Here is a 25,789-nt window from a genome sequence, read left to right as displayed (position 1 = left end):
TAGTTAATTGAGGTCAGGAGGTGTCTACATTTGAATTTACATAATTCTACCATGCATTAATTTTGTCTGGACTTTGTGTTTTGAATTTTTAGTATTTTCCCTAAATACTATTGGCAAATAGATTTGGTTGATGTTAGATAGGATTTGGTTTATACTTGCTGCTTTTGCTAAGATTGTCTCGTTGCTCAAAATAAAGTTATAAAAATCAAAAGTTAATATAACGATATATGCAAAGATAGAGTTAACATTTTTTGTTACTAGAATTTTTTTTAATCATTCTCTTAAAATATTTTTTCTAGCTGTTTTTAGAAAAAAATGCATGTTTTATAGCATTTAATACCTGTAATCTTGGCCTCTAAGATAATAAAATAGGGACGAAACCTCAAGAATCATTCCTCAAAATGCCCTTCTATGTATGCGTGTGTATGTATGTGCATGCATGCACAGGTATAAAGAAAACTATTTTATTTTGTCTTTATGTTGATTCCTATTTAGTCTTCCTAAAGCAAAGATAATTTCTAATATTTTTCATGCTTTGTTCTCTTGGTCTTGTTCTCTCCTTTTTAATCCGAAGAAAAAACGCATAAAGAAAAAGGTGAGGCTTCTAAGTTTTTTAAAAGCAGACTGTAGGAATTTGGATGGGTTTTGACTGTCTTAGCTCTTTGTGCTAGCTTGCTAGAAAAGTTGTCTTCAACTCTTCAAAATAGGCTTATGTTTGGATTGCTTTCTGTGCAGAATGAACAATTGCGTCAGGATGTAGTTGACTATCAGAAGCAAATAGATTCTCAAAAAGAAACAATTTTATTACGAAGAGGAGAAGATTCTGATTACAGATCACAATTGTCCAGAAAGAACTTTGAGCTTGTCCAGTATTTGGATGAAATTCAGGTAAAATCTATGCTATTGAGTCTTTATTAGATACTGCTGCTGACAATAGTGTTTTTCACAAAGCTGTGTCCATTTACAGATCAATTCATGTGGAGTACGGGAATCTGTAACACAGTTGGGTTCTTTGATGCATATAGTCTGCATCTGTGAATCTAGCAGAAATAATGAAATTACTGGCGATGTGAAATGTGTCTTTTATTTGCTGTTAGGGTTTGTTGAAATTTATGATCTAGAGGTGAAATACTTCTGTGCTAATTTATACTTTCAAATCTTACATTTAATGTGGCTATCAATTACTGGTAATTCAGGTATTAAGATGTGCAGTTTTTAAAAGCAGCTTCTTCTTTAATTTTGTAGAATTTGACTGAAACTAATGAGAAGTTAGACATTCAAAACCAAGAAATGAGGAAGAACCTTGAGGAATCAGTGCAAGAAATGGAGAAAATGACTGACGAATATAACAGAATGAAACGAATTGTGCAACAATCTGATATTATTATGGATCAGTTAAGAAAAGAGAAAGAACAGTACAAATTTCAAGTAAGAAATCACTTATTAAATGTATACTTTTTTTAGGTTTATACTGAATTGTCACATTTTAGCTTAAATTAAAAAACATTCAACATATCCAGTTAAAAACCCACATTCTACTGAAATATGTCTCTAAAAGTAGTGTGATCTTTTAATTTTATGCCAATTTTAAAGTTTGATTGCAGATCACAATTTTCTTTTGTACAAAATGTCAGCGATACGCTCTTCTTAATAGTCATCATCTTCCCTTGCTGCTGTAATGCTAATCTGTTCGATTTTATGTGCTTGATGTAGTATACATATACATGTAATATACATTAACATATACATTGGTTAAGCAAAACATTTGTGATACGATGTTCATCCAAATGGCATTTCTAGGTTCAGGAGCTTTCAGACCAGCTGAAAGCAAAGAATGAGGAAGACGATCCACTCATGGCAGCTGTAAATGCAAAAGTAGAAGAATGGAAGGTACTTTTTAATACTTTTAAAATTATTTTTAGGAATTATTTCAAATGTTCTGATGGTGTTTTATCTTCTTTTCAGAAAATCTTAGCTTCGAAAGATGATGAACTCCTAGAGTATCAGCAAATGTTGTTTAACTTGAAAGAGAAATTGAAATTGGCCCAACTTGATGTAGACAGAAGCAGTATGGTGGCCCTTCAGCAGGTACAGTCTATGTGAGAAATTACACACATAGAAATTAACATTCACTAAGTATGCTAGTAACCAAATAATTATTTAGTCTTTCATAGTTTGCAAATACCGAAAAGTGTGTTACTTATGTTTCAGAATTATGAGACAGGTTGATTCTTTCCACTACAAAATTATCTTAATAGACAATGAACAAAACTTCTCTTGCTGTATGTATGAACTGAGCTTTTGGTAGCTGGTTCTGTTACTTTCATATTTCTCTTTTCTAACTATTAGTAGAGTGATTGCTTTAACATTTAAGCATCCATAATTCAATTTTTTAAATTATAGTTTAGTTTCTCTCCTCTAAATTTGTTATACGTGGAAGAGTCTTACCTACTCATCAATTTTCTGTGTTCCTTTGCCTCACTATGAAGTCTGTGATAGAGTTAGCTGAATTTAAGTATATTTTCATATTCATGCAAAATTACATAGTTCTTTATGATTTTGAATTTCCTCACTTTCTTGAAAAACATAAAAAGAATTAATAAATAACACGGTCCATTAGGAATCCTGAAATATACATTATGGAAAGCGTACCAAGGCGATTTCCTGCCTTGCTTCAGGTTTTTTGAATGAATGTGTCATGACATTTGTGTTATATGTTGGGCCCTTGTAGACTGAGTGGTATGGTGAGATATATTTATGCAGTCTTCCAAAACTAGGAACAGATAGCTTCTCAGGAGAAAAAAAAAACCCTAAGTACAAATCAGCCTCTGATGATCAGAAGAGGAAGACAACTGAAAATAAGTTTGATAAGCAGTTGCAGAGTCTGTTTTTAGATGACTAGATGGCTTTAGAGGTTTCTTTTTTGGATGACTGTCATTAGCATGACATTTTGAACAGTTATGTGGAAATAAGCATATTTTTTAAGCAGTCCATTAAATCAAATTACTGTACTGTTTTTTAACTCAAAATGGACTGAACTTGTTATGGTTCAGTGTATATTTACATTCTGAAGGGTTATGTTTAGCTCTCTATAACTTTGCTAAGCTCTTTACCTTTAGATGTGAAATGTGATTAGATTTGTTCTCTAAGAAAACCTGAGCTTTTTTTTTTTTTTTTCATAACATTGGTATACAGTAAGGTTGGCAACTCTTGAGATTTTTACATTATAATTATTTTCTGTAGCTTTTTTCCAGTCTCTTTTTTATCTTTTCCCTCTTTTTCCATCCATCACAGAAAAAATAAAGTGCTCTGTTGTATTTCTGAAGTTTGTACATAAGCACAGAAATAGTATGATATAAGTAGAAGTCGCTTTTACAGTCTGTGTGTACTTATGGATCTATATGAATGCAAAACAAGGTGTGATAAGAATTTTTAAAAGTTGGATGGGTTGCTGAAAGGCAATCTGCAATACAGGTGTCATGTATGATGGATTGTTAGTCCTCCCAATCTTGAACTTGTATCTCTTCGTTTATGAGGAAGCTGTAAGAAACCTGTACCATCTGAAACTTTTTGTCATACGTAGTCTTAACTCTTAGAGAACTGTTCCATCTAAAATTTATATACTAAAATGCTACTTTTAAAAATTTGAATGCTTTATTTTTACTCTTTCTTTTATTTTTCCTGCTTTGCCATTATATACTCAACTTCTAGATAATATCTGAACTCTATGTTGTAAGTACAGTATATTTGCTTGTTCTGTAAATTGTTTTGTATTAGCTACTTTTAATTTCTTCATTTACTGTGTGGTGTTCTGTATTGGTAGTTTGCCTGTCACTAAAGAAGAATTCTTTAATGGAGTTTGTTTTTTTTGGTGTATGTAGGGAGTACAAGAGCGAGATGCTCAGATAAGATTGCTTACTGAGCAAGTTGAGCAGTATACCAAAGAAATGGAACAAAATGCATTTATTATTGAGGAATTAAAATACGATCTCCAAAAAGATAAAGGTAATATGACCATTTTAAAAAATGAAATAAAAAAAAAGATTGAGACAGGAAGAAAAATGCTCTCATATGTAGTCTTTTCTAATTACTTTAAGTAAAAAGAGCAGAAAATTAGGATCTTCTTTATAACATTATCTGGAGTGTTTCTTTATTGCTTAATGGCTGATAGCAAAAATTCCTAGTTGAATTGTAAACAGATCAAGGTTTTTCTTTCCAGGTCACTCATCTCTTGCTCAGCAGAATCGGATTGGGGATATGCAAGAAAAGTTAAAAATTTTAGAAGAGAGAACTAAGGAGGCTGAGAAATCAGCACAATTAGCAGAAGCAGATGCTAGAGAAAAGGACAAAGAGCTTGTTGAGACTCTGAAACGAATGAGAGACTACGAACTGGTAAAAAAAATGCTAGAATGGGTGGTATTTCATCATATTTTTTAGGCAATCATTTTGTCCTTTCATTTTTTATTGACTGTGTTCTAATTAGAAATTAATTGAATGACTTCTGATGCTGTTTGTTTGGGTTTTTTTCCTATTCTTTTCTTTCATAATAACATTTAGTGGTCACTGACTGCATGCAATTTGTTAGCCATACTTAATTACAAGTTGTCAGTTTAACATATTCTTATGGACTTCTGAAGTCCATTGAATGATAATTGAACAGTCAAGATATGAATCTTAGAAGGATCGTGTAGTACTTAATTTTCAAATACTCAAGAGACTCCTCTGTAGTCAAAAGACAGATTTGTAGGATCTGCTTTTTATTCAGTAACTTTTTTCACTAAGCATAGTGCAGAAGAGGTTGAAAAATATTTTTTCTTATCTGTGTAATGATAAAAGATGGATTCATAATTTATTTTCTTACATCTTCTGTTGGTTATTTTGTTTTTGCTTCCCATTTGTTTTTTTATAGGGAATATATGGCTTGGAAGAGGCTGTTGCTGAAATAAAAGATTTAAAAAAGCAAATCAAAATACGCGATCGTGAGATTGAAACATTAATTAAGGAAGTCAATAAACTTCAACTTAAAATAAATGATTTTCTTGATGAAAATGAGGAACTTAGAGAGCGCTTAGGTATGCTATCTATCCATTACGTTTTCAATTATTTGTTGTGTAAGAATTGAAATAACATTGTCATGGAAATCTTTTACTATATCAAATAACTGCGTGGAAATAATTTTGTATATTCTGCTAATATTTGCACATAGTTTCAGTTAGTTAGGACAAACTACATGAATGCTTATGACTAAACTTGAATATACATGACTAAACTTGGCTTACAGGTTTCTTTGAAAGTAGGAGAAGAGGTTTAGTAGTGCTTTTTTGTTTCTCATTCCTCTTTGTACAGTCCTTAATTGATTTTGTAATATCGTGTTTGGAAAACATAACATACTGAAGTTGTAATGCTAGTCTGAAAAACACTGAGAAAACTTTGGACAGGCTTATTTTTACATAGAAGAATCTAAACATATATATAGCTAATTTTAGGTGGCGTTTTATTGCCTTTTGATTTTTGAGTAACTGATGTAAAATTATGCTTCTTCTGGTGTTTACAAGGAGCATAATGTTTGTACATATATAGAAATACTTACAGATATTCTACTATCAACTGTTTTTTTTTTAAATTCTACTTGATTAGTTATATTCTTATTTAAATGAACTGCATTCTAATGATTACTAATGTTAATATTCCTCCTTAATGAATAATTATACAGCATATACTGTATTTTAGGTCTTGAGCCAAAGGCAATGATTGATTTAAATGCATTCAGAAACAGCAAGACACTGAAGCAGCAGCAATATAGAGCTGAAAACCAGATTCTTTTGCAAGAGGCAAGTGATAAATACTATTTTTGCATGACAGTTGCGTAATAAACATGTATTTGAACAAAATGAAATACTGATCTGTGAATGTTAATACGCAGATTGAAAGACTAGAAGAGGAAAGAATTGAACTGAAAAAACAGGTTCGTAAGTTGGCTCAAGAGAAAGGAAGAGTTGCAACAATAGGTAGGATATTTTTTATTATATACTGTCCTTTCAAAAACACGCTGTCTGTACTTATTAATATAGCTTTGTCGTATTTACTCATTTATTTAAATTACAAGGCTAAATACTTCTCATTGAATCTGTAGGAAGAGGTGAGAGGTTGTGTATTTCTGTAGTCTTAGAGACTTGTGATGGCTAGTATTGCATCACTGAGAGTTGTGTCATTGGCTTGCAGTTCTTAGATGCAAGATGATATCGCCATGATTTCCAGTAAATCTATATAATGTATGTGTTTCCAAAATCTTAAAATTTCAGTTCTTTGCCACCCAGGGAAGCATAATGTGTTCAAATGAAAAGGTTTACAGCTCCTTACTTTTCAGGTAGAAAACTAGAACTCAGATATACTAAATGGAATATATTCCCTTGCTTGGAGACCAATTAAAAATTCATGATCATTTACTACTTGTACATTTACTTGGAATTAGGACTGGATGCAGGTGATGTGCAGATAACTGATAGCTTTACTGAAGAGAAGGGAATGAATAAGAGGAAGTTGGATTTCTTGAACAGACATGATATTGCTGACATAAAAGCAAAGGTAGGTTCATAAAACAAGTTCATAAACATTTATCGTATTTCCCTTTCAAAATAAACTAAAGTTATTTTGTAAATATCTGTTCAAATATTTCTGTAGGTGCTCTTATTAACTGCTTTTAAAAATACAGAAAATAATAATTTGTAATTTTTTTAGAAGACTAATGAATATTCTATATTTTTTGTGAATATAGGCTAGCAGCTTGTGTAACATGGAAGGGAGAAACAGACTTGCAGATAGAGAAGCACCGGTTAGACTTTTGAAGTCAGAGAAAGATATAGCTGAAAACAGTAAGGCTGTGGGAAATCGACCTAGAAGAACTCCTGGCATACTTCAGAATTTAGATCACTTGGAAAAAAATAGAAATACTTCTTCAGTTCATTTAGGTTCAAAACATGTGACAGAGTGGCAACTAGTTAACGATAGCTGTAATTCTGAAACTCTTAGTATAAAAGAGCTTTTCGTATCACCAGAGCTACAATTTATACAGACATCAGGGATAACAGGTTATACGGACAGCAGAGACACATCAAAAGACTTAAAATCAGACTGCACAGGTTCATTTTCTGCTTATCAGCAAGTGTGTCAGACCTCAGAGGTAAATAACCAAAATTGTGGAAAGAAACCATCTTTTCAGAATCAAGTCTCCGTAGCTTCCAATTCAGACCAAACAGGTCAGAAAAGTTTTTGCCCAGGACTATCTCTCAGCAAAAACTCTCTTATTTCTTGTGCATCTGCTCTTGGAAAGCCAGTAACACACAAAACACAAATAATGACATTGAAGGATAAGCAAGACTATTCGCAAGCAAAGTTTTCTGATTTATCTGCCTTGCAAGAAGACAGAGAAGGAAAGAAATGCCTAAAAGAATTGTTGCAAGTAAAAACGTCGGAAAGTGGACTTGAAAATGGACAATCAGAACACTCAGGTCAGGTAGATCCTGTTGAAAATCTCATAGAGCAATTGAGGAGAGAATTAGCACTTCTTAGATCTCAGGTGAGACAACTTTATAGTATGTGTATGTTTATATCTATTGCAGTTATTTAGAAGATAAATTGAAACAGTAAAGATGTGTTCATTTACTTTCATCTTTATTGATTAAAGCTATAGGATAGTTCTAATAGAATTGGACATTTTTTCTTCTAATAAAAAGAAGTGCCGAGTCATTAATTTGCAGTTCATTTGTTGACATAGGATTGGAAAATATAGGCATATATTTTCATTCTTCACAACACCTGTGCACACATACATAGATGTCTACAAAGAGAGAACAGTTGTTATTCTAAGACCTCATACACCACTGTAAACAAAGTACTTATCAGTTTTCTTATTGGTGCATACAACCTTGTATCTCATACAAATCAATTCTTGCAACTGTATTTTAAATAAAATAGTTTGAGGATTATTTTTAAAAAGTGTTCTAAATAAATACAGAGAAATACAAATGGTAATTTACAAACATCAGTTGAATGTAGTGGGGACTGATTAAGTCCTTTGGTATGAAAGACAGAAGATGAGATTTCTGTTAAAGGACACAGATGTTATTTGACTAAAGGACGTCTCCTACCTCCCGAGAGAACAGATGGTGTAAAGTTAGACTTCTAGAATGAGAAAGGCCTTTCATTCTAGGAAACGCCTAAGAAGCTCCCGAGTCCATTTCCCTGCCAACTGACAAAGATAATGTATATCTGTTTTCAGAAAAAAACACTTCTGATGAAAAATTCCTATTGTTTATTGAAATGATCTCTAATGATAAAATCTTTTAGATTCCCCAAAGGTTTTTTGAAAACATTTTATAATCAGTGAAAGGATGGGTTGATTTCAGGATGCTTGCTGAGGTTTCTTTTATTCACATGATAAATCATACAAAAAAGTTATTCACTGGTAGCTTCCTAAATTGGTAGCTTGAAATGCTGTGTTAGTTTTCTGTATAGGGGAGGACACTGCTTTGGTTGCTAGAGATACATTTGGGGCATGGATCAAGCCAGTCCCTCAGAGCCTCACAGACTTTTGGTCTGTACTAGACTGTTGTTCCAGCTGCTGCACGGCCCAAGAATGCCTGGTTCTCTAGATGGTGTTATATGGGATACACCTTGTGTAATTCTTCCAGTGAATCTATGTTGCTGTTGCATTTCAAGCAGGACACTGTGGAATTTTCATGAAGGCATACTCCAGATTTGAAAAAAGGCTGGGACTAGAACATTAGATTGCTAAAATTAGAATCTGTGTATTTTTTGTCTGGGAGAAACCGTCTAAGAATGTGATGAGGAAACATCATGGTTAAAAGGTATAAGATAAGCAAATAGGTCTTTCCTATCTTTAACTGAAATGCCGTGGAACTGATGGCATTTCTGTTGAGCCTGTAGAGCTGTGTAATTGATCAGCGGAAAGTATAAGTCTATATACATCAGGCTTTTTTCAGTTATACAACATTTTTCCCGTGCTACAGGAGTGTGCTTTGCTGTTGTGATTTATCTTAAAAATTCAAGCTGTGGGGTGAATAATGCCTCCTAATTAGATTTTCAGTAGAAAAGTAGTGTGTTTTTTTTTATATTTTGAAAGTTAAGTCTTGAAAATATATATCTTTTTTGGTATATAAATGGAGACAGAATCCTATACTAATAACTTACTGCTGGGTTTTTTTTAGAACGAGCAGATATCCAGAGATTTGTTGATCAAGAGTAGGCTAAATAGTTATACAGAATTAAATCTTGAAAGATGCAGAAGCCAGGCAGTGCAGGTAGCACAAGGTTTAAAAAAAAACCCAAACAAATGGGGTAGATATTTATATAAAATTTATTCAAGGTTTAATAATTTTTTCCTGATAATTTTGTTGCTGTGAAGATGAGGCTATTTCTTTGATTGTTGCTTTCTATATGACACCTCATTTTGGTTTATGTACTATGTAATTTCACTGTTGAATATGTATGGATTAGCAATATTTTCAAGTGTTTCTTTTAATTTAACCACAGTGTCTTAATGAAAACTCTAATACTAAAATTCCTAAATTACAGTTTTTGAGTCTTCTTTGTTCTTTTTTTTAGAATGAGTGTCTTGCAAATGAATTAAGTGTGAGAGAGAGAGATTTGGAGAAGAACAGGACTGTAATAGCCAAATTTCAATCTAAATGTAAGTTGCAACCTGTTTTAAAACTAGAGAATATTATCAGGTACCTGCAGATAGTTTGCTTATTTAATTGTTCTGGTTTTGTGATTGTGACCACAAATGCCTGTGTTTACAGTTTTGTTTTAAATGCAGCTTACTGTGATGTCTTTCACAAGGATTGAATTTGCTGTGTACATAGAAGGTTATTATACAATTATCCTGATATACTTCTCAACTGTGGAAACTATGGTTGTGAATTGATCCAGATGTGAACACAATGATTACAAAGCAATGAATGTAAATGGCACTTATCAAATTGGATTTTCTCTGAATACTCATTAATGACTTTTTTTTTATATTAATGTATATCTTTGTGTGCATGTGTATAAATCCATATATTAGCTAGTTTAAAACGTAAATGAGTGATAGTACATGAAACATAGTTTATTCTTACTAAATACATTAAACCAGGATCTTTCATGTTTGTCCTTCCTGAATCAGACCTAATAAGGGCTTTAAGTATGTGAGCAATCCCAATGATAATAATTATACAATTTACTTGTGTAATTGTACTGCTTTCCTGACTTCAAGAAACTGTTGGGGAATTAAACCCACTTGCTGCTTACATATATCTGTATGTTAGCTGAAGTGCACTGCTTGCAAAGTCTGAAATAAAAATAATGCTACATTCTATAGACAATAATCTTTTTTATTTCCCAGAGAATGTGAATTCTAAAAATTCTTTTTGACTTTTCAAAATAACTGCTCCAGATTTTGCAGTTCACTCCTGGGTTTTCAGGACAGTTAGCCATATTGTTAAGATGCCAAGAATGTCGTGACAGATTTGGTTTTTTTTAAAGTTTCCAGACTTCTTGCTCTGTGCTGGCAGCTCTGGAATACCACTGAGAGGTTAATGGTAGCAGAAAAACTGTATGTCTTGAGACTCCTTATTAAAGCCAAATAATTTAAATGTTCTTTTGTCCCGGCCTGCAACAGGAATTCAGGCAATTCCTATATATTTCATTGTTACACCCAAACACTTCCAAGGTAGCCACGTTTCTGGATTTGTGAAAGTCAGTCAGACAGGCTACTAAAGAAGTGAAAAACGTGGCAGGAAACATTGAAGACTGGAAGGTTCAATAAAGTCAAATGTGTTCCTATGAAGCATTTAATTATTGTTTTATTGGTATTTCTTCAGCAAAATACACTCTGTGGATGTTCCTAGCATCTATACTTTTAACTTCCTGATTAGTTATGTCTATATATAATAAGAACATTCTTTTTATATATCAAATTAACAAGTATTATGATGAAATGTCCTAGGAAACCTTAACTCTTTTATTCAGTGCTTTTAGACACATTTACAATTTTTATTACAGTAAAAGAATTATCGGAAGAGAATAAACAACTTGAACAGGGAATGAAAGAAATATTGCAAGCTGTCAAGGAAATGCAGAAGGATCCTAGTGTGAAGGGAGGAGAAACAGCCTTAATAATCCCTAGTCTGGATCGTTTAGTTAATGTAAGCTTGATTTCTAAAGTATTATTTGGCTTTATAGGATTTATAGGGTTCTTTTTTTCCTCCTCAATTATTGTGTGGTTGTATAATTAAATAGTACCTTCCTTATACATATGCTTCCTTAGCTACAAGTAGGAGTAATTAGTGTGATACCTCTTTAAAAGTGCAAATCAGCAATATACAGCAACAAGATATTCCCAATAAAAATTTTAAAAAAATCTTCAGCTGGGTAGTATAAAACTATCTTTGGCAAATTTATTGTCTCAGTCATAAAGCTTAGGTAAAAGTTCATTTACATGTCTTTTATCTCTATGGGACCTGCAGGAAATGTTTAAGAAAAATTCTTTATTCAAACATCTTACAAAAAATATAGTGTTTTTACAGGGAAATTTAACCATTTAAATCACAGGCTATGGCAAATGTACCATCAGGAAACTGAGAAGTAGATTTTAAAATGTTAAAATTTCATGCTTTTTGCTAATTTCTTGTAGTCCAAACTTGAGGGCTTTAGTTTATTATGAAAAAACAAAGCTTTTTTGCACTTCACTCTTTTGTTAATTAAATGTTTACTGCATTAGGCAATGGAGTCAAAGAATTCAGAAGGAATCTTTGATGCTAGTGTGCACTTGAAAGCTCAGGTTGACCAGCTTACAGGACGAAATGAAGAATTAAGACAGGAACTGAAACAGACTCAGAAGGAGGCAACGAATTTCTCTAATCAGCTGGCAAATGCAAATGAAAAGGTATACAATTAATTTAATACAATTTGTTTTGTACTTGAAAAGTGACTCCTCTGATTATTTAGAATAAAGCCACACAATGTATAAGATACTGAATTTAGCTTATGTGAACAGCGTAATTACACAAATCTTAATTAAATTCATGTATTGGATCTACCAATTTGTCCATTTAAAATTCAAATCTTACTCTTCTTTATCTTACTTTACCCTTGGAATATTCTATCATGTTGAGCACCAAGCATGGCTGTCATTTGGAGATAGCTGTACCCAAAAAAGCTCACAGATTTCTTTCTTCAAAAAGCCAGTAGTCTTGCATTTGTTATTTATAAATAAGTAACAGAGATGAAGCGTTCTAAAATGATGAATTGTTCTCTGAAATCCTGTATCTTAAGTTGTTCAATTAATTCTGTGGAACGCTTCTTCCAGGGCAGGAAGGAAGAATGGACTACTATCTTACAAGAAGCCAAATTTGAATTTGCCCTTTAGAACAGCTTTGGTGATGCAAAAAGATTTGCCAGTAGCTAATATTCTAGAATAGTGTTTTATGTACTGTTAGAATAGAGAACCAGAAAGCTTTTGAGAGGTTAAATGAAAGGCAAAGTTTTGTTTAGACTAAACCATCTAATAACTACTTCAATAATTCTATCCAAAACTTTATCTTTTTAAAAGGAATAGAGATGCATTGTGTTTTAAACAATTTAAAATCTGAGGTGAATCCTCAGATATATGAAGCTGCCCTGATTGCTGGAGTAATTTGATAAATTTGGCTATTATGCATTTAATGATTTAGGGAATCACAGCTTTTTTAAAAGGTTACTTTAAAGAGTGTTTGAATGCTTAGAATATAAGTGAAAGTGAATTAGGTTGTTAATAACAACTGATGTAGCACAGGAAAACAATATTTTTTCCATCAGTGATTATTTTTTAACTGAATAGCAAGAGCTACTTTTTATGTTTCTTTTCTTTAGATTGCACAACTGAAAAATGAAATTTGCCTATTACGTCAATCAGAAGGTTCCAATATTGTCTTCCAAACAATGAATCTTCCAGAAGGAATGGTTCCTTCAAGTGTTAATGTGATTAATTCTCTGAATGAATATTTAATACATCTTATACAGGTAACTCATTGACTCCTTGATATCAGGAATATTTGTAACATATGGCTGATTCCTCCAAAATCTGGTACTATGCCATGTATGGACATGGGAGAACTCTCCAAAAAGTTCTGACATCCAGTAAATGCTTTGGGCTATTCTGGTTTTTAAAAGCTGTAAGTATTTTGCTGTGCTATAAACCTGGGACCTAATACTAGTAAATTTTTTTACAGCAATTCAGATTTTTTTTTGGTTTAAATCTGAATTTTCATCTAAATATTCACCCACTCCTCCTACTTCTGCAGTTGCACTCTTTCTATGCAAAATTGTCTCTTACTGGTGTCTGGATTCCACACCTGGGTCTGCATGTGCAAATCCTACTCTAAACAGTTTTTCTCTATACAGCAAAGATCTCTATTTACCATATGAATTTTCATTCCATTATTTGTCAAAAATATGTCAACATTTTTAAAAAGAGGCATAAGTACATTGAAACCAAAGCCACTGATTCTCATGGGAAGCATAGCAGACAAGATTATTGTAAAGAAGAATTGATTATTTAAGAACTGGAGTAAAAAGAAATTACCTTTTTTGTTATTATTAAATTATTCTGTCTTTGTTTTCTTTACTTTTGTTGATTAGAGAATATTTTTCAACTGTATATGGTTATAAATTAGAAGAGTGTTTGGGAACATGAGAAAAGAACATTGCTTTCCAGTTAGACATTCAATTGGTATTCTTTGTGGGCTAGCAACGTGTCATGGTGTTTTGAACTTTGAGGGATGTAATCCACAGTGCAATTTATGCACTATTTCACACCTATTAATATGAATGTCAAAGAGGATTGGACTTTTTTTCATATGTTGCTTCTAAAGAAAGACACACTTCATATCTGCAGTTCACACAGTTCATGACAGAAGCGTCTATCATGAAAAACACAAGGGAGAATAGGCTTTTTGATTAATCCTTTCATGTTTAAAACCTATATTAATCACGTCGATATTTTTATTTGGAAAATAATAATTAGGAACTAGAAAATAAAGAACACTTGCTCAAAAAATTAGAAGATGCAATAGAGGACTACAAGCGGAAATTTGCAGTAATTCGTCATCAACAAGGCTTGCTGTATAAAGAATATCAAAGGTATCACTCTCTTTTCTTTTTTTTATGAATTATGGAAGTCCAACTATCTAAATGTTGAATAATTTAGAATACAAGATTTGCTGCAGTGTTGAAGTAGTTCTTTGGTTAGTGTCATAAATGCTGCTGCTCTTGGATATGGACTGCATATATTTTCTTTAGTCATACAAAGATTCAGAAAACTCTCACAGAAACATTTTCTGCTGGACTCTTTTCATATTACATACTTTATAACAAGGATTGCATTGTGCTTTCTGCATTCGATACCTTGTATTTGATTAGAACCTGCTATTATGGACTCTTCAGTCTCATTTTCTTTTGCTTTCATGTATGGGTCCTAATGTTTTTTCTGAAGGGGAAAAAAAAGAAAACTTTTATCCAAATACAGTCAGAGATCTCTGTTTCAAAATTTTATACCATCAGGACTTCGTAGTTCGTTTTCTTTCAGACTCTTAGTTCCTTTATGTGCTTCATTGAATCTAATTTCTATAAAATTCCTCTTGTGGTCAAAAAAAGGGATCTTAATCTGTTAGGAGCATAGGGGTGAACCTGGTGATTTTGATTCTTCAACTAACAGACTGTTAGCTGTGTTCTCTGTCTGTGGATTGGAATGAACAGTCACTGGATGGCTTTTGGAATAAGGGTCTTTTGTCTTTGAGGACCCTCTATTTATTCTTTGAATCAGTTAAGGCTTGCCAGATAACATCATCTTTGAGGCATAAAAGCTATAACTTTTTGAAAATTTTATAGGCTATGATATATATACTACCTCATTTACTGCTAGATTAGTTATCGCCAATGACAGGGATAAGATGATGGTTCAAGACTCCTTCTCCAAACCTGTTACAGATTGAAATTAAGGGAGGAGATTCTTTGACTTTGCATCCCGTAAAGACTCACTTTCAGAGCCTCTTCTTTCTTTTTCCTCCATTTTCTTCCGTTATGGAAGAAACTAATAAGAGATCTTCTTTAAACAGAAGGTACTGCTTCTGAAATATGCTTGATTATTTGTTTAAACTAGCCTAAACTATCCTATACAGTCTATAGGAACTTCCTTATTAGACATGTATGAACAGTTCATAGAATTTTGTTTCAAAATAAATAACAGAGGAGAGTAGTTTGGGCCAAAGCAAAGCTGACTGTTTTTATGGTTTTGTTTGGTTTTCACTGAAATAGAAAAACTAGGGTCAGAAATTGTGTCCTGTATGCATCTGAAATAAAATGATTGTAATAGAAAGATTTGCAAAACCATTGAAAAAAATTGAGTTAATAGTACAACCATTGCCTGCCCTTTTGTTTAGAAGTCTGATCTCTAATGCAGAATTTGGATATGGGAAGCCTAAGTTTAATTCTGTCCACTTCTTGAGGGAAATTTGAACCGACGTCTGTTAAAGAAAAAGCCAACTGCTATGCTGTGGGGAATTCTTAGACCATGAGCAAGCAATCTTTTCCCTATGATACTGTAGCACTGTGTATGATTAATTAAAAATACTTCAAAATCAACTTAGGAATTCTGTCCCTCAGGAACTGCAGAAGCTTTGTTCCCCTTGCAAGTTGTCCCTTTTAGCTAATCAATGTTCAAGTGCTTCATGCAAAGGAAACCGTTATGGAAAGAGTCATTGATTATTTGCCAAAACATTTTATCTAGCTTTAAATCTCGTCAGCCAAATTCTGATTGTGAATTCGCAATTGTGAATACCTGCTGAAATCTGCTGGGCTTAGTCTATTTCAAAAAGAAAAGGCCCGTTTCCAGGCTTAGAGCATAGAATTGCTGGTAGTATGATTTTTTTCTCCCTTCCTGTTTCCAGAGAGGTGTTTAAAGTGGAAATGTTTTTATTTGCAAAGTTTTAAACTTTGCCTATTTTTACAAAGACATGTGCAAGAAAGTAATTTGAAATACAAGTGTGTAATTTAAAGCAGATTAAATCCCGTGTGTCTATATTTTTGGGGAGTAAGGCATCTCTATCTCTGCACTATAGTACGCATGTGAAGAAGAGAGAAAGTACTTTAAGAATTATTTTCATCATTAAACCAGCTGCAGCCTAAAGAGAGGGGATAGTTTTTTAGTAATACAGATACTTTTTATAATGTCTTTTTCAAATTATGTTACTGCTACAAATAAGTATCTTGGTTTGCAGTATTTCAGGATTGCTGTTTTAGTTACAGTTTTAAAAATCAAGTCTTTCATCATTCTAAATGAAAATATTTAATTACTATTTTAGTCAGAAGGAAAGCTGGCAGAAAGAATCAGAAGATATGAAAGAGGAAAAGAAAAAGCTAGAAGAGCAAAAAGAACAGGATGCTACAAAAATAAAGGCATATTCTGTAAGTAGTTTTGTTGCTTTCATTTTTCAAAAAGGTTTTAATACATAGCACAGAGGTTTTAATACAGTACTGTAATTTGTTAGATGGGGAACATGTTGCATGGAAAAACTGCTCAGTTCAAATCAAATCAGAAGGGAAGTGGTTTTTTGATTTATTAGTGGGATGTAAATAACTGACAATCAGTGAACTATACATTCAGAATCATTATCAACAGTATAAAAGATAGATCCCAATATTAAGACACATACAAAATGTTACTATAGACCTAAAAATCTCTAAGCATCATTCAGGAATTAATCCCAAATATTTCTCATCCCACACATCCACATTCACGCATCCATATTCACTTCCTGGCCCCTTCAGGTTACAGGCGCACACCCCCTCTCCTGAGAGTGCAGGTTCACGGTGTACACATACGTCTTGTGTGTGCTCCGGGGTTCTGTGTACCCGTGGGGTTGCTCTGGTGTTCTGTCTGTCTGTGCACCTCCCTGTACCCTGCTAATCCATGCGCTGGTGAGAAGTTGCCCCAGGAGGTCACATACACACCCCCGGGGTTATGGGTCCTTGCTTGCTGCACTTGGTACCACCAGTCCGTTCACTGGAGTGCCGAGGGTCATGGTGTCCAGCAGGGCGGAAGCGCCCACATCTGCAGAGAGAGTGGGAAAACTAAACTTCTTTTATACTAATTTTCAAGCTGACTACTTCTTTATTTCAAGTCTCTAATTTTATGGTTACTATTCAGTCTAGTTGGTGGTCATCTTCCTCTTTATCAGATTTGAGCAAATGCCCTCACAGACAGCCTCAGGTATTCTGTTCACACACACTATTTACACTCACACTGCTCTCTTAATAGCAGGTGTTAAGAGAGGAGCAGTGCAGGCACCCCCTGGAAAGTTCCATCTTATTTGTATATATTTGTTATTTTGTATGTATCAGTATTTCAAAAACAGGAGATAAAATTAATCTTTCTATTTTGATTTACTTCCACCAAGACTGAATTCAATATCCTATTAAGAAAAGAGAAAAATAACTTTTCAAGAAGAAAGTATTTAAAACTTCCTGGAATTGATGCAGGTTCCTAATCACAGACATAGCACAATGGGTTTCTTTGGGCAGATATCCAAAGCTGCCAAATATGACAGAAGACATATGGGACACACGTGTCCTTTTGGAGAAGCAGGCACAGGGCAAGGATATCACAGGATCTTGAAAATTACTGTGGACGCCTAAGTGCAGGCGGCTGAGTTCTCACCCTTTTCTCCTGCTGAGGGGTAACTGTAGTGTTGTGTGGTCCTACTTATAATCTCGTTTATAACTGTAATTGATTTGCAAAATAATTGTATCCTGAGGCAATTACATCTAAATCTATTACTAGAAAAGTGAAATTGGAATTGTTTTGCAGATGATTATACTGTTTAAAAAAATGAGAGAGAGAGCACACGTGCCATCTTACTTAATTTGTTCAGCATCTTATTCTGCATTTCCAGAGTCACAGGAGTAGATTGTAGCAGGATTAAGCTATTTCTGGGGTTTAAATGTCTTTAAAATATAATTGAGTTTTATGATGTTAGTGGTGCTATCTAAGTATTGCTGAGATCTTTTAAGAAATTACCGTTTCCCAATAGCTTTTGTTTCCAGACACACATATTATGCAAAGATAAGAAATACATACGGTTATTTAGTATGATTTTTTGTTAGTATATAATTTTGGTTAGAATTAGGTGAACATTTTCAGATTAAACATCTCTCTGAAATTAATTCACTGTGAGTGATCAATGAAAATGTGTTACTTGCTCTTAAAATCTTAAGAGAAAGAGTCTTCTTGATCAGAAAAGCCAAATCTTTGCCAGTTGTCACAGAACTAGATTTTTTTCATGGCTTCAGGCTTCCAGGACTCTGGAGTTTTTTTCTAGCTACCTGCTCACTCTACTTCATTAGGCTCCTAGGAATCTTGAATTGTACAGCTCCAATTTCTACTCTCTGTCACCTTAGCATGCTGATATGTGCGACAGCAAAACTAAAGCTCACATGCTTTCTGCAACCTGAGTTGCTATAGTTCCCTCTCCCCTCTGCCCCACCCCTCCTCGGATTTATACAAGCATGCAGACACGTGTGTGTGCGCACATACACACAAACACGTGCATATTTCAATAGGAGGGGTCCTGGTTTGATCCTCAAAATAGGACATCGCTAGTGTTTGTTAGGAACCACAGGAATTCTATTTGGCTTAGAAAATTGTTCCAATACATTTGTTTTGATTCTGGTAGAAGGAAGGAAGACTGATGGCAATGTATGCAGAGAATTATTTTTTGTTCTAAATTTTGAAAATATTAGCATTAACTAAAATTCCTATTTGTCAGTCAGATGTATTTAAGCTTCTGTTCCTGAGAAACTAATGATTTTGAAGATCTAAACTTTTTCTTTTCTTAAGATAGAATATTGTATGCTTATGCATGTGTTGAGTGTATCTATATATTTTATTAGCAAAAAGAAACTATTTCAGACAGATTAACAAGATTTTTACACTAGGTTAAAAAATGTACAAGAAAGCTTGTCTGCATAGTTAAGTTTTACAATATTTCTGTAAAGGGTTCTTGTTGAAAAATTATTTTACAGAATTTACTCAGTGCACTTCAGCTGGATCCTGATGAAACAAAAAAAGTACTTGCAGAAAATAATAGAAAAATAACCGTTTTACGAGTTAATGAAAAGTCACTAACAAGGCAGTGTACCGCTTTACTTGAAACGGAACGACATCTTAGGAAAGAAAATGAGAAACTAAAGGGTGAAATAACACACATGGAGACTGCAGTTCTAGGAAAGATTGGAAACTTGCAACGATTCAAGGTATAGTTTATAGTAGTAATAGTACACATTTTTATTTTTACAATTTGGCAATAAATACACTTTTTTTAAACGGAGGCAGTACTAGTCTCTTGAATGCATTCAACAAGTTTATTGAAAGTGTCATATGAAACCAAATCTTACTTTTTCGCCTTATGGGTTGCTAGGGCCTATGTTACCTCATCTTCATAAAATATGTTTTTGACAGTGCCTTATGATTGAGAGGCAACTATTGATAAAATTACCCAGAGGGTTGGAACACCAGAGAAATTATGTCAATGATTGTCGCAAGCAATTTATAAAGATGGACAGTAATTTAGTAAAATAAACCAGTATCATGTTCTAAAGCATTGTACTAAGTGGTATTCTTTTTCCATGGAGTAATTTCATTTTTTCTGTTTAAAGATCTAGCAGACCTTGTAACTCATTGTGTTGATTATTTTCATAGGAAATGGCTAGCTTTAAGATTGCAGCTCTGCAAAAAGTGTTGGATGGTAGCGTGCCATTGTCTGAGCTAGAACTGGCTAATAAGCAGTATAATGAATTAACTCTTAAATACAGAGATATGTTACAAAAAGATAACTTGCTCGTCCAACGAACAACAAACATGGAACACATGGAGGTAATGTTTGTGTTATGTTTGAACCCTAAGAGAAAAAAAAATCTCATTACATTTTTTTTTTCTGCATTGTTTTTTGTTCTCACTTAATAGAAAGATAGAATGGAACTCCCAACACTAAAACTGCTGGTTATAACAGTTCCATACTGGGCATGAGATGCTGGAGCCAGTCTTACCTATCAAATTTTAATTTGCTTACCTGGTATTTTTCAGTGGATTAAGAAACATACACAAAGTCCCAGATTTTATTTCAATGGGCGTACATAGAAACATTTTGATTAATTGCATTGGTGGATTTGGTTGTTTGCTTTTTAAGTTAAGCTCTGGGTATGTTCCCTCGCAAATTATTTTTAGTTTTTGGTTACCAAAATAAGCCTGGCAGAAGGAATATTTGCTACCATCTTCAGTTTTGGAGGTCATAAGGAAAGTAAAATGAGTGTAAACACTTTCAAAGGTTTCTGCCAAAGTAAGTGCTCCTAGTAATTCTTAACTTACAAGAATGAAATTTTCAGTTCCAAAAGGGCAGTAAACCTTTGCAATTTTACTTTAATAAAAAAAAATAAATAACCAAAGATTGTTCACAATGTGTTTGCAAAATATCATAGGGACTGCAAATGTGTAGCTATTCCTTTGAAGTAGGAGGGGGCTTCCTTTCAAGAACTGTGAAGATGGCTTCAAAGATACATTACTACCTCCCGCTTTTCATTCATGTCAGAAATAATAGTCAAAAAAAGTAGTAGTTTAACTAGTAGTTAAAGCTCATGTCATGTTCTTGTCTGTTGGGTTTCTGTGGTTGATAAGGGTTAAGTACATGTGGTGGGTAGATTTACTGAACTATTAAATTTGCTTGGGAGCAGATAGGTGCATTTGTGTTAGCTACAGAATAAATGATTCTTTCTCTATTTTATGAAATGTTGTGTGTATGAAAGCTTGCATTGCCTATTTCAGCAATTTCACAGAGCTAGAGAATCATTTATCAATAGCAAACTAAAAATGTGTGAAAACTAGAAATTGGAAATTAATATGAAGAATTCAATTTGGTTTAATGTTTAAGGTGGAAATTTTTGTTTCTATTTGGAGGAGTGAAGGAACACTTACAAAACTATGTTTGGCATCATATTAGATGCCTACAAGAGCTAAAAGGAGTATATGGTCTGTCTCAAACATGCATTTATGTGCAGGATGAAATATCCTGTGCGGGATGAAATATCCTCTAGACGTAATTCTTCCTTTCCTATTGTTAATGAGATGTTTAGTATAACAACCATAGATTTCCTCATCTAATTCTAGACACTCTAGCAATCACAGTGACTGATGATAAATATTCATGGTAATAGTAGTTGACAGTAAGATACAACATAGAGAGCAAAGACTGGCATTTTTATAGTTAGGAGGAAACTTACGTTCTTGTGTTGCCATATATATAGGTTATGGGTTGTGCGTAGGCAAAATCTGTTAATTTAAAAGATTTTATAGATACTAGACATCAAATCTGCTACAGTTAAATAGTTTGCTATTATATTGCAACTCTTTGTCATACAGCATGAGAATGAATCCTTGAAAGCACAGATAAATTTATTGAATAAGGAACTGGAGATCACGAAAGAGAAACTTCACACAGTAGAACAGGCGTGGGAACAGATGAGTAAGCTGGGCAAGTATGAATGTTATATTATGACATTAAAAATCAAATGGTACGTCCTGAGTAAAAGTAATATTTTAAAACGTTTTAAAATAGATTTATCTTAAAATTAACCTACCCAAAAAGTCAAAACTATTCATTAATGGTCTTAAATTGTTTTTTGGTGAATTTCCTTTTTTTCGTTTGTTTCATTTTATTTATCTATTTGACCAAAACCAAGTTTGGTATTTTCATCTGGAAACTGTTCTACATTGACTTTTTTTGTGTTACTGGGTCAAGGATTTAAAAGCTGGAATCTGTAAAGAACCATCACCTGTTGTGTTTGTTTTTTTTTTTTTTTTAATTATTTTTTAATAAGGTGCAATAGTTTCTAACTTGATTATCAGTCAAAGTACTTCAAAGGTTGTCAGGAAAATGATTTCTTTTTCCTGGTTCATGTTCTGTAACAGAGTATTTTTTCTTGATAGCTGGGGCTGCTTTGTGTACAGTTTGTTTTCCCATTATTCAAGAACTCATCCACATCTGTTCCTTTTACAGATTTTAAATTAAATTTCCTGAAGATTTACCAGCTGAATTAAGGATAAAGTGAAAGGCTACACTGAAAATAGTTATCAGTCTTAAGAACCATGGTTGCAGATAAACCAATTTATAATTGATAATAGCATTTTATTCAAATTAGATACTTTTCAAACATGTAATAAGGCAAGATAACCATGCCTCCGGTTTAAAACAGGTGTTTTGATAAATTTTATCTGCCAGAGATAAAGCAAAACTCATGTTCTGTTTCATGGTGCAAATAATTTTCGTGGTTGAATCAGCTTGTGTATTTCCTAATTTAAATATTTTTTAATGTAGGGGATGACAATGCCATGGACAAGGCCACAAAAGCAATAACCAACAGTGAGATTTTATCCATTTCTAAGAAAATCACAATGTTGGAAATGAAGGAACTAAATGAAAGACAGAGAGCAGAACATTCACAACGAATGTATGAACATTTAAGGAATACTGTAAAACAAATAGAAGAACGTAATTTTGAATTGGAAACAAAATTTGCTGAGGTAAATCTGTGGGGATGTAACAACATAATTTGACACATCTTAAAAGCATATTTTTGATCTTTTCAAAAAGTATTAATCTATTTTGTATCACAACTGGGAAATAAGTTTATGATGCAAAATATAGCTGCCTTTAAGAGCTGCAATTTTGCATGCACAGGACATTTGTAAAAAATATAACTAATTAATTTGTCAGTAGTTTATTTCAAACATTAGTTAATCTCTGTAAAACACATGATTAGCATCTTGACATTTTGCTAGTTTTTCAGTAGACTGCTAGAAAAAAAGTCTGTTCTTGACCTGTTTTTTCTTGTTTCTAATTCATGTGATCCCTTTTCTGCTAATTTTCCCTTAATTACCAATGATTCAAAAAACGTTAGACCTTTACATCCCTTTTGCAAATGACAGTGTCATGATTCTGTTACAGACTGGCTGTGTCCTCTGTCACGTGCCAAATGTTATCTGTAACACAGGAATAGAAAGGCAGTCATGTGCCATTGAAGCTGACGATCCTTGGTATTCTTCTCATATCAGTCTTCATCTTGGGGACTTTTTTGTCCCCACTATTCATATTTGAAGTTTGTTCCATAAATTCATTATTTAATAGTAGACTTTGTTATAATTTCCAGTCTAAATTTATTTATAGGCAGTTGTAGACACTTGTTCTTGTGCCAGTATTGACAATTTCAACACAAAGGAAGAAAAAGAACAGTTATGTTGACAGGAATATTGATAGATTGTATTCATTCCCCCTCCTTGTGCTTTGCCAGACTTTAGCGTAGCTATTTTAGATTGCTGTTGTCTGGACTCCTCATTTCTCTTTTTAGTAGTGTTTGTTACACTGTTTTGATTTGCATTGATTTGGGACATGGAGTAACTGAAAGCGTATAAACCTTTTCAGCAGCAGGATTGTTAAAGCCTTTTCTGATGGCATGACTTCTTTTATTTCATTAAGAAATACCTCAGGTGATACACCCTAGGATCACATTTCCCTTTTTTGCTTTTGCCTGTATTATTATCTGTCTTGCAATGCATTTAGGTCTGCTAGTCTTCCTTCATTTTGAGTTGATGAACTCCTAATGCCCCGATTTTTTCTTACCAGTTCCTCTGCGCATCCATTTTTTCTCATTCTGCAGCTCCAGGACATACATTATCTGTTTCATATACTCCTGTCGGTGGCTCCTAATCTGGTATTATAGATACCTCAGGAATTAATTCCTGAGGCTTCTCTATGTTGCCTAGTGCTTTTCAAATATCTATCTTTTCTTAATGCTCTTTGGTTTGAATTGAAATATTGGTTACTCAGTATTTAATACTAAATTTGAAAAATGAGTGTGCTTGAAAGAATATCACTTAATTATGAAAGTTCTTTTTAGAAAGAACAAAAGAACTACACTATTGTGAGTCTTGACACTTATTACCTGTATTTGTGTTAGCAATCCTAATATACTAGATAATAGAGAAATGTATAAGTAAGACTGTTCATTTCCTAAAGAGTTTACAGTATTAGTCTTTTTTTTTCTTTTTTTCTTATCTTAGTTTAAGAGCAAGATATTGCAGTAATAGTTTTAAGAAAATTCGTTAAGAAAAATTGTGTTTAATTTAGAATCCTGTTCTGTGCCGGCCTGTGTATCTGTTCCTATGTGTATGCAATGCTGCAAACAAAAAGACGTTTAAGCAGAGAGGCAAGGAAACTGTTTTCTGAACACAGCTGAATACTGTTTTGTAATGACTAAAAAAGAAAAGATAATTTTGGCACTGCTTTTTCTTTGCAGGCTTGGGAGCAGTTGTGTGCTTAGGGTACCATTTTGTTTGTTTCTCATTTTATTTGTTTTTAAGCTCACCAAAATCAACTTTGAGGCACAGAAAGTAGAACAGGAATTAAGAGATGAACTGTCAAAGCGTGTAAGTAAGGCAGTAAGTGATGCAGATAGACGACAAATTGTGGACCTAGAGAAGCGCGAGATGGAGCTCAAGATTGAAGTATCAAAGTAAGTAAAGTAACAAATTTTGAATGCAGTATGTTTAGAAGCATGCAAAAATTTAGGCTGTGTAGGCTTATGTAATACACTACTTATGTATTACTAACAGATAATTTTCAACGCCTAATTCTTTGGCTTTTATATATGCCAAATTTGGAATTGAAAATTAACCATTTAATTCATGACTATAAAGAAAGTAATTAGCTTCATTTTGATTTGAACAAGGAATTAATTGCTGGCCTGGATAGACATGGGTAAGTGTGGACTTGTGTACTTATTACTAGTATTTTTAAACTAATTAATCAAGTTTTATCTTGTTTCTGTGCCACAACCTACCTTAAATGTATGAAAATCTCATAAGAGAAATCGGAAAGCAATTCTTACTTTCAAAGAGTCGGATATCTCAAAGATTCAGCTGCCGTGGGGTGGTTGCCACTTACTTAAAACAGGGTAACTTTGTACGCATAAATTGAAAAACTGACCTTTTTAGCTATGTTAATATGGACATTTGTCTCTGAGTAAATAATGTAACCTTTTATATTCCTAAAAAAGCAAAATTTGTGGGCATATTTGCAGTGATTTTTGACACTGAAAATGTGTGATTAGACTTGGGTAAGCAGAGAATGGAATTGAAAGTGAAACTTTTTGACCATTTATGTCCTGAAGTGGGAGAGAAATAGAGGGCAGAGATGGTTAGTTCAGGTAAAAACTGTGTCATTGTTTTGCCGGTGTAGGTTACTGCTAGCAAACTTCTGTATAACTTCCAGGAAAATGTCCTGTGAAAAAGTTGAGTGACAATACAGAAGAATTTTCATAACAAGGACAGATTAGTAGAGAAGAGTATGCTGAAAAAAACAATGTCTTCAAATGTTTTGATATGAGGAAACATGCTAGACGTCTTTTCTTAGCATCTTCTATGTAGAAAAAATAGGTTATTCAGTGGTATCAAGTGACACAATACTCTTGTTTTCCCTGCAAGGTTAAGAGAACTGTCTGATGTAGCAAAAATGCAGGTTGAAGCTCTGGAGGCACGCCAGCAGTACAGAGATAAAGAAGTGGAATCTCTTAGAATGCAAATTTTAGACTATCAGGTAAAATTCAACCTTTATTTACACTGCAGTTTGGATATTTTCCCCTGGGG

General features: G+C 33.3%; 1 protein-coding gene across 1 annotated transcript in view; it reads left to right on the top strand.

Moving 5' to 3' along the window:
- LOC309684010 (centrosomal protein of 290 kDa-like) overlaps positions 1-25,789 on the top strand; it is a 57,852-nt gene that overhangs the window by 6,917 nt on the left and 25,146 nt on the right. The window contains exons 9-30 of the mRNA XM_082498157.1: positions 736-888; positions 1,246-1,428; positions 1,801-1,890; positions 1,966-2,088; positions 3,882-4,005; positions 4,220-4,392; positions 4,910-5,072; positions 5,731-5,831; positions 5,924-6,008; positions 6,473-6,585; positions 9,625-9,709; positions 11,065-11,207; positions 11,783-11,947; positions 12,913-13,062; positions 14,066-14,181; positions 16,401-16,503; positions 19,120-19,350; positions 19,796-19,969; positions 21,509-21,620; positions 22,464-22,669; positions 24,506-24,657; positions 25,628-25,739. Of these exons, the coding sequence (XP_082354283.1) occupies positions 736-888; positions 1,246-1,428; positions 1,801-1,890; positions 1,966-2,088; positions 3,882-4,005; positions 4,220-4,392; positions 4,910-5,072; positions 5,731-5,831; positions 5,924-6,008; positions 6,473-6,585; positions 9,625-9,709; positions 11,065-11,207; positions 11,783-11,947; positions 12,913-13,062; positions 14,066-14,181; positions 16,401-16,503; positions 19,120-19,350; positions 19,796-19,969; positions 21,509-21,620; positions 22,464-22,669; positions 24,506-24,657; positions 25,628-25,739 (3,057 nt within the window). The remainder of the gene's footprint in view (positions 1-735; positions 889-1,245; positions 1,429-1,800; positions 1,891-1,965; positions 2,089-3,881; positions 4,006-4,219; positions 4,393-4,909; positions 5,073-5,730; positions 5,832-5,923; positions 6,009-6,472; positions 6,586-9,624; positions 9,710-11,064; positions 11,208-11,782; positions 11,948-12,912; positions 13,063-14,065; positions 14,182-16,400; positions 16,504-19,119; positions 19,351-19,795; positions 19,970-21,508; positions 21,621-22,463; positions 22,670-24,505; positions 24,658-25,627; positions 25,740-25,789) is intronic.

This window comes from Vanellus vanellus, assembly GCF_965231255.1.
Source record: "Vanellus vanellus genome assembly, chromosome: 1".
Classification (NCBI taxonomy): Eukaryota; Metazoa; Chordata; class Aves; order Charadriiformes; family Charadriidae; genus Vanellus; species Vanellus vanellus.
This window is presented reverse-complemented; position numbering and strand designations above follow the sequence as displayed.